This window comes from Poecilia mexicana, unplaced genomic scaffold (genome assembly GCF_051168715.1).
Source record: "Poecilia mexicana isolate PSO_F unplaced genomic scaffold, ASM5116871v1 scaffold_11, whole genome shotgun sequence".
Lineage (NCBI taxonomy): Eukaryota > Metazoa > Chordata > Actinopteri > Cyprinodontiformes > Poeciliidae > Poecilia > Poecilia mexicana.
In genome coordinates, this window is record NW_028263380.1 from 26,726,672 (window position 1) to 26,735,972 (window position 9,301).

The 9,301-nt window shown below is 44.6% G+C and overlaps 1 protein-coding gene across 1 annotated transcript in view; it reads left to right on the forward strand.

Annotated features, from left to right (window-relative positions):
* The window catches only part of nedd9 (neural precursor cell expressed, developmentally down-regulated 9), a 30,812-nt gene extending 22,302 nt beyond the window's left edge, over positions 1-8,510 (forward strand). Inside the window, exons 3-7 of the mRNA XM_014996745.2 lie at positions 2,493-2,591; positions 3,860-3,997; positions 5,116-6,267; positions 6,739-6,828; positions 7,648-8,510. Coding sequence (XP_014852231.2) covers positions 2,493-2,591; positions 3,860-3,997; positions 5,116-6,267; positions 6,739-6,828; positions 7,648-8,157 — 1,989 coding nt within the window. The 3' untranslated portion in view covers positions 8,158-8,510. The remainder of the gene's footprint in view (positions 1-2,492; positions 2,592-3,859; positions 3,998-5,115; positions 6,268-6,738; positions 6,829-7,647) is intronic.
* Positions 8,511-9,301: the final 791 nt, after the last annotated feature.

The following is a 9,301-nucleotide window of genomic DNA, read 5'->3' on the forward strand; positions in this document are numbered from 1 at the left end:
ATTTGGTTTGTGTAGCACTTCAGCGTTATCAGAACTAATGTTTATGATTAGTGCTTTAGGGAGAAGAGTGGCGCCACTGCTGTTTTCTACTGGATACGTTCAGTGGTTCTGACGGTTAGGTGAAGCAGCTTCTCACTCAGTTTTAGTCCAGTTGAGCTGAATAACTGTCTGGTTCTGCTCTATCTCTGATCATCTCGGTTTATTTCAGAGATCCGTCCATGGTTTAGGATTCAGTTCTGACCCCAGATGCTCGCTGCATGACGCACCGACAGGAATCCCAGCTATGAACTCCTGAAATCACCAGGTTGAGATGTGAATTACGGGAAACACACAAACTACCGCTAGGCAGATGAATGAAATTCCTTTCCATAGAAGGAGTTTGGTTTTCCGCTTTCCATTTCTTCCTCTTGTTCCTTTCAGAAATCTTGCCCAACTTTCCCCAGAAGTGTTAATCCTGCTCTGAGGTCATGTTCCATGCTCCCTCCTGACAGCAGAGACATATCAGGGGATTAACCCGAGCCTCTGCCAGGAAGTCAGACGTATGGTTCCTATTTTCCAGCCCTGCTAATGAACCCTGCTCCATCCAGAGCGGTGGTAGCTGATCTTGGGGGCAGAGGAGGAGGACTGTGCTCGGGAAAGACATTCCCAGCATTCCTGGCTTCCCTCTGAAGGTCTGTTGCGCTGCTGTTAACGGCTCTGAGACGACGAGGCCGGGGGAGGGGTTGGGGTGTAGGGGAGCAGATTAGCACCGACAGGAAACGGTGATAAAACATTAACAGGGTCAAAGATTTCCCCATGAAAGTGAAACCAGTCAGTGTTGGGTTTCTCCGGATGAAAGACTTGAAGTTTTATGAAACACTCCGGTTGGAGGTTGATCTTTAAACAGTGATGTAATGATTATCTCAGCAGGAGTCGAGCTGATTCCAGACTCTGCTTCAGCTTTCTTTCTGCTCATAAAGCCGTTCTCCAGGTCAGAAATGTGCAGCTTTCAATAAAATGAAGCTCAAGTTGAAATTGTGCTCATTTTATTCCTCACAGCTGCTCAAAGTTTGGTTTAGCTTGAATCATTTTCCAGTGCAGCCTGTGGCTGAAGGCCAAACAGCTTCTTGAATTACGTTTCTCTAGCTAAAGACCCGACTTCAGCGTTCTAGCTAAAATGACAGAGCTGCAAAAATATCGAATCCCAGTAATAATCAGTCTTCTTTCAGCCTTAAAGGCATTCAGTGTTTTGGCTGTTTTGCAATTTTCTGGAAGTTTGTTCCAGATTTGTGGTGAATAGAAGCTGAATGCTGCTTCTCCATGATGAATACAATCTTTATAAACTGGTGCAAATAAGACGAAACGTGGGACCCAACTTTTAAAGAATCGTCCAACATAGAATATAAATTTTGTCATAACTTAAATAATCCAAATATCTTAAAGGAGTTAAGATATTTAACTCCTTTAAGATCCTGCGGGTAGTAAGGATCTCCAGTAGCAGTCAGTCATCCAGCGACTCTAAAGAAGCCTCTGACAGAAGACTGTTGCTGTATGAGAGTCTCATGACCGTCATAACACGCTAACAGATCAATATCTGGGCAGCGGAGACGATATTCAACAGTAACAAGATCTGGATGACAATATCAGTTGTTAGGTAGCACTGCTAATCCACCTCCTTTGCTTTTGCCACTCTTCTTTAAATCTCTGTCTGGCTGTATGGTCAGAAAGCCGGGCAGAGAGATGTTAGAGTAGGGGATAAGACCCTGCAGCCCTCTGCCTTTGAATGAAGTTATACAATTAAAACTCTGGTTGGGTCAATTTTTGGGCTTATTTAATATTCTCTGGCAGACAAAATTTAAGACCGTATTTAACATATTTAAGGCCGACTGACTTTTTAAAACATGAATGTAAGGTATTTTAAGGCCTTAATTTTAGATCCATGTATTTAAGACTTTTTAACGATGCGCAGACGCCCTGGATCACAGTCCAGTTGGAAAGACACGTGAAACAAGCCGCTCTGCTTTAAAAGCAAGAAAACTGGGAGAAAACCTGAACCAATGTCAACGCTCCTGACACTGCACCAATCAGGCAGAGAGGTGGCAGCATCATGCTGGGGGATGTTTTGCTGCTAGTGGTTGTGGCGAAGTGATTGGACCTCCAACATGCTGCTGGACGGTTGAAACCTGATCTCACACAGGTCCACAGCGGGTTAATGTTTCCCCTTCAGTGTTAATGAACACATTATTAGTCTCAGGTTGTCTGTAATTATCAGCTGCTGGGGTTTTACTGAGCTCAGAGGTTTTCTGTGCAGCTGCAGGCGTCTGTTTATGAGTCAGCTTCCTGGGTCCTGGAACAGGGATGTTATCAGGAAATATCCGCCTCAAATAGAATTACGCAGGGTTACTCAAGGACGAGGAATGACAGGCAGCCAAAACAACCACAGAGCAACATGGTGGCACAGGATCAACATGGCGTTGTTGTTTCTGACATTGTGTGTCTCTGCAATCCAACAGGTCGTGACCCCAGTCAGAGTGGGACAGTCCTACTCCTACAGCCCCGGACAGCACAACCACCAGGACCTGTACGACGTCCCGCCCAGCAGATCACAGGGGGTAGGTGTCTTGTTTCCATGGCAACGTCACCGCCCGCTCTGTTAGCTGTTGCTACCCATCAGAACATCTAACAAACCAGACCCGGTTCTATCATCTGAGCCGCGTTATGCCGGTGTGGGAGTCCTCAGTAGAGGTGGAGGATGAGACCAGAGATGAGACTTCAGGTCTTTAATGAACTCAGACAGATGGAGGTTCGCGTTGGTATCGGCGCCAATCAGACCAGAGGTGCAACCCCACGGGGAGTTTCCATGAGCAGAAAAGTGTGGCAACCCAGCATGTGGGGCAAACTCTCTACCAGGCTGGTTAAATGGAAACCCACAATGTGACCCATCAGTGCAGGTGATGTCTGATGCATCGCCAAGGTTATTCAATAATCGCCAACTAATTTAGTAATCAATTAAAAAAAAAAAAGAGTTTTCTGAAAGAACACAGTCAGAGCAGAAATTAAGCAAAAACTGCATAAAAAAATTTCCTTAAGAAGAAAAATGTACATCAGTTGTACCAGAGCTCCTCTAGTTGCAGTTTTAAGTCTTCTTTAAGTCTTTAAGACATTTTTTCTATCCAGTTATTAATCTGTTAATCTGATGTTCAGCCCAGCAGAAAGAAAGAACTGACATTTTCACATGTTGATGTTAAAAGGGATTTTTTTAGCTGCAGAAGCATCTTTTGCTACAAATGATAAAATGTTGTGTGCATTTTAGGCAGCAAAATGTTTAATTTCTTATTGAATTACTTGTTTATTTGTATTTTTTATGCATTTCTAATATTGTGTAAAATAATTTTAAGTGGTTGAGTGAAAAATCTGCAGAATGAAATTTTTTTTTTATAACTGAAATAATTTAGTTGTTGCCCTAAACAGTCATCAGACACATCATAGGCCTGGTTTTCAGATCCAGCAGCTCCGGTATTTATTTTATGATTATTTATAAGTACTTTGTTCTGATATTTTAGGGGAAATGTCTGGAACAGATTCCAAATTTCCAAACCTTTTATGGAAAATAAATGAAAATCTGATGCATCTAGTCTTCCCAGCAGATCCATGTCATTATTTTGTGCAACGTTAAATAAAACAGTGCAAATAAATCAAATGTAAAATACGCACAGGCACAGCTGAACTGGTTTTAATTTTAAATTTGCCATCAGATTTAGGTTTTTTGTTCCCTCGTGTAGCAAACAAGCAGTCAAAGCTCAGATCTCCGTAACAACAGCAGGCTGTGGTTGAACTTTGACCTCCGTCTGGGTTTTAACGTTGGCTTTCTGTGTTCCAGGTGTACGATATTCCTCCTGGTCAGATGTTCCCGGGTCAGCCGGCTGCAGCCAGGAACCAAGGGATCTACGACGTTCCTCCATCCCAGATGGAGCCTCGGACACAAGGCGTTTATGACATTCCTCCGTCCTCCCAAGGGGTGAGTGCGGGGAAAACCTCGACTCCGTGGCACATCAGCCTGACACCCCGACTTATTCCTGTCAAATAAAACCAAACGCAGGAGGCTGGAAACTGTTTATTGACGCAGCTCCTTGGATTTCTCCTAATTTTCTCCATTAAATGAATAATACGTCAAACGACATATTTATGGCGATCCTGCGGCTCTGGTAAATGGAGGCTTAGCTTGCCAGAAGCCACTGAGTGAGTGGCTTGGTGTTTGAACTGCAGCAGGAGAAACGGCTCTCTTTCCAGAGATTCCTGCAGCGCCGCCCAGACAGCCAGCGCTCTGCTTGGACCAACCTGAAGCTCTCTGAGCTGTTATTTGCGTCGCTCCTAATTACAGTTTGCTCGGTTTGTCTAGCTGTGAGGAGCGCCGCTTTATTTACTCCCATGATGCCTTGAGGCCTTTAGACACATATGCAGCTCTGATACAGCAGCGAATCGAAGGAGGAGGAAACGATCATGTGTTCACATATAAGCTAATCTTTCACTTCCTTTAAATATCCCAACGGCTGCTGTGTGCTCCCACAGACAATAATGATAAAAAGAAAGTGCACTGCTGGTCAGGACATACTAAAACTGGTCTTTACCAGGCATTAAACCTCAAGTGAACAAAACAAACACAATCTGCCATTGTTTTAATAACAAAGAAACACAGTGAGCCTCTCAGAAAGCTTGCCAGTCTGGACCGCACAAAATAAAATAAAAATTAAAAAAGTTAAAAGTAATTAAAAATTAAATAATTTAATTGACTGTTCATAAGAGGAAACTTTAAAACTCGTAATTATGAGTTTTATTCTCATATTTATGACTTTAATATTCATAATTGTGACTATTACGCTCATAATAAAGACGTTAGTACTTGTAACTAAGACTTTTATCCACCTAATTATAATTTTATAACTTAATTATGACAAACTTAGAAATTGGGTCTTCAAAAACAAAAAAAAAACATTTTCCTACCTTTTCAGGGATCCATAAATCAGTTTCTCAGAGAAAAATGTCTGAATAGAATAGAATAAACCCAAACACACGACCCTGTGGTGCTCCACCAGTAATGTGTATTTGTTGATGTCTGACCCTTCGTTTTGTCCTTAGGTCTACTCAGTGCCGCCCTGCAGGACCAACGCTGACCTCCAGGAGGGAAACTACGACTTCCCGCAGCCTCTCAAGCAGAAACAGGAAGGCATCTACGACGTCCCGCCTGCCATCCTCACCAAACCGTCTCACGGCCCCCAGTCTCATTACGATTTCCTGCCCAACGTCGAGCCCCATCACCCAAACACCAACGGCAACGAGGGCATCTACGACGTTCCTCCGTCCGCCCTCCACTCCGGAGCGGACTCTCAGCAGGACGTTTACGACTTCCCCCGGGGCGCACAGCCGCTCCAAAATAAAGGCTCTGCCGACCGGGACACAAGCAAAGGAATCTACGACATTCCTGCTCAGGACGCTCGCACCGTGGCGGATGTGACGGACGGTGTGAACCGCCTATCGTTCTCCAGCACCGGCAGCTCACGGAGCAGCATGTCCACCTCCTCGTCTTCCACGGGCTGCGGCTCAGAGGGACGCCTCTTCCTGGACGTGGACGCCGGGGTGCAGAGGCTGTACCGCCTGCAGCAAGGCGTGGAGCTCTCTCTTGGGGCCTTGCACTCAATGGCGTCTTCCTCCCACTGGAGGACTTTTCCCTACATGGAGCAGCACACCAACGACGTGCGCATGGTGCTGGACAAAGTCCGAGTGTCTCTGGTGGACTTCATTGCGTTCGGTAGAGGAGCTGCGGCGAACGCCACGTCTCTGTCGGACTCTAGTCTGCACAGCAAGCTGAGGCGTCAGCTGGCGCGGCTGGAGGACTCACAGCAGATCCTGGTGCAGACCTACCAAGCTCTGGAGAGCTGCAGCTGGGCTCTGAACGCCCTGGCTTCCTCCAGGCAGCACCACAACAAGAGCGACGACCTGGACCGCTTCGTCATGGTGTCCAGGACCATTTCCGACGACACCAAGCAGCTGGTCTCTACGATAGGCAGCAATGCCGAGCTGCTCTTCAGGCGGACGCACGCCGACGGAACGTTCTCCACCGGCAGCACACCGGAGGAGAACCGGCTCACCTCGCCGCCGTCCGACTCAGACAGCTACAGCGGACAGACCAAAGCCTTCCCTGTCCAACCCAACCAGGACAAGGACAACATGAACCACAGCGAGAAGTGTGTGAAGAGCTGGATGGAGGACTACGACTACGTCCATCTGCAGGTAAAACAGCAACAGGTTGGGGCAGTTTTTCTTAACTCCAGGATTTTGCGATTGTTATGATTTTTGCTGCAATCATAATTGATTTTGCCGTGAATAAATATTTGCAAGAAATTCTGTAAATGTGACTTTTTTTTACTCACGATGTTGATGGTGGATTATAAACTGACATCATGTATGGTGCAGACAGGAATGTAATAAAAGTAAGTAATATTGCCACCTGGGAGTGGCAATGTGGGAGTTAGCATAGCATAAACCCCAACGTTTAGACCATTTCAATAAACTCACCATTATGCACTAGCAAAAGCCAATGCAGGGATTGTTCTCCTTAATGTTTGGTGTAAATCTCAGGCTGATGTCATCATTGTTACTGTCAATTTACTATGTCAGATATATTTCACCATATTATTTATATTTATTTAACGATGGAGCTGTTCATTCTTTAATTTTTGCCTCACCTGTTTCCATCCCAAGGGTAAAGAGGATTTTGAGCGTCAGCAGAAGGAGCTGCTGGAGAAGGAGAACATCATCAAGCAGACTGCAGTCCAGCTGGGCCAGGAGCAGGTGAGTCCGAGGTGGAAACGTCACACAAACCTGGAAAATAAATGGGGACTTATGAAAAATTCACATTTTGCAAGTTTTTATATTTCCATTTGGATTTCTACTGCTTCTAACAAAAAAAACAAACAAAAAAAACAACGCCCCCTTGGTTTTTGGCAATAAGTTAACATTTTCTGGTGTCTGAAAAATGAGCCATTTCAAAAACCGCTGCACAAATCAGCACCCGCTGTCCTGTTACCTAGCAACCTCAGCAGAGTTCTTCCCGTTACCTAGCAACCTCAGCAGAGTTCCGCCCGTTACCTAGCAACCCAAACTGAACTCCAGTCTGTTTGGTCAGCTGGTTTTCCTGCTGTATAAGCTGTACAATGGCTGCTGGAAAAGACAAGTGTTTTGTTGTCGACTTGTCATCCAGAAACAATTGGCTGATTTCTTGTTAGTTGTGCAGGAGGCTCTACTTCTGCTTTTCAAAGATATACAGTTGTATAATTGTGCATATGTTTGCAACTCTTGTCACGTGCAAGTGAAAACGTTGATTATGGAGCGTGGCCAGCAGCAGTTTAATTGGATTTAAAGTGACACAGACCCTAAAACAACTCATCCTGAAAGGCAGAACTCAGCAGACTCATTATCTAAGAATGATTTTGTACCAAAAATGTAATGAACATGTTTTATATAGGACATAGACCTATCCTAAGATGTTCACGTCTATGTATTTAGCTGTTTTAAGCTAAATACATTTAGTTTGGAACAAAATTAAAGGTTGCGACAATAACCTTTAAAGTTATTGTCGTAAATAACTCTGGATTGTTTCATCCTCCTCAGATTAATCAGTTTAAGAAGCTGGAGCAGGAAGTGATCAAACCCGTGGAGAATGACATCACCCAGTGGACGTCCCCCGCTCCCTCCGACTCCTCCTCCGCCCAGGTGTGTGCCCGCGACCGCCAGCTGCTCGGCTTCTACTCCGCCCAGTGTGAGCAGCACTTCTCCACCCTGCTCAGCGCCGTCGACGCCTTCTTTGCCTGTGTCGGCGCCGGCCAGCCTCCCCGCATCTTCGTTGCGCACAGCAAGTTTGTCATCCTCAGCGCGCACAAGCTGGTATTCATTGGGGACACGCTGTCCAGGCAGGCGTCCGCCCCAGAGGTGGCCAACCGTGTGATGAACTCCAGCAACGTGCTGTGTGACCTGCTGAAAACGGTGGTGGCGGCCACCAAGACGGCCGCCCTGAACTACCCCAACACGGCCGCCATCCAGGACATGGTGGACCGGGTGGCCAACCTGTCGCACCACGCCCAGCAGTTCAAGGAGCAGCTGCTGCAGATGGCCGCTCTGTGACTTCCCTCCAGCATTCTTACACCAACCTGCACAACCTACAAATATATATACATATATATTTATATGTATATGTTGCTCCCCATCATGCTCTGTAAATAGTCCGTTGTGTAAATATCGGCTGTTTTCTGTGTAGATAGTTTTATATTATGGTCTGAATATAAACGTAGCTGCAGTCATGGTGAGTCTTTAGGATCTGGTGGACATTTTTCATAACATTCCTGTTGCATACGAAGCACCTTATGTTTGTTTCCATCTTCTTCTGAGGATCTGGTTGTTGTGTTGCTGCATTTCTCTGTTAATCGTGTTTGTCTGTGGAACTCGCCACACAGTAAATGGCTCTTCTAACGCAGAAACGTGTCGTCTTTCCTCGTGTTACTGGAATCTGATTAAACAGATATTCCTTTTTCAGCTCTCTGAAGGTCCCAGCATAGTATTTTCATCAACTTAAGGGCTCAATCAGGGATGTTCAAAGTGTGGTGCGTGGGCCAGTTATGGATCCAAACTGCGATTTGAGAGAGATAGAAATCTGACCCATCAGCAAAGATAGACTTTGTTTACTGACGAGTTAAAAGACTCTGTTCTTCCTAAATATTAAGTTTGAAGATTAAATAAGTACATATTTAGCTTGGAACAACATTAAATACTTAATTTGTAACTTAAATGTGTTGAATATTTAGCAAAATGTTTAATCACATGTTAACTAGTATACAAACTAAATATTTATCTTGCAAATAAAATGTTTAGTTAGCTAAAAATTTAATTTGGAGATTAACTGTTTAGTCGGAAAATTGATATTTAGCTCCAAACAAATTTTTTAGTTCCCAACTAAATATTTAGCTTGTGAATTGCATATTTAGTTTGCAAACTAAATATTTAGTTTGAAACTTTGACATTTATGAATGTATGAACAACATGTTGAAAATATGACTGAAAAATCAACCCCCACTTATTCCTCTTATGACGGATTAAATTATCCAAATTAGTTCTGTTCATTTTTTACTTTGCAACTTTACCAATGGCACCCCATAAGCATTCCTGTTCCTGCCTGGGCTTCCTCTGGTTGCCATGGTAACTCACTCCAAACACATAAATGCTGGTTTAATGGGCGCTCTGCGTCTCCCAGGGCCGTTAACTCTGAAGCTTC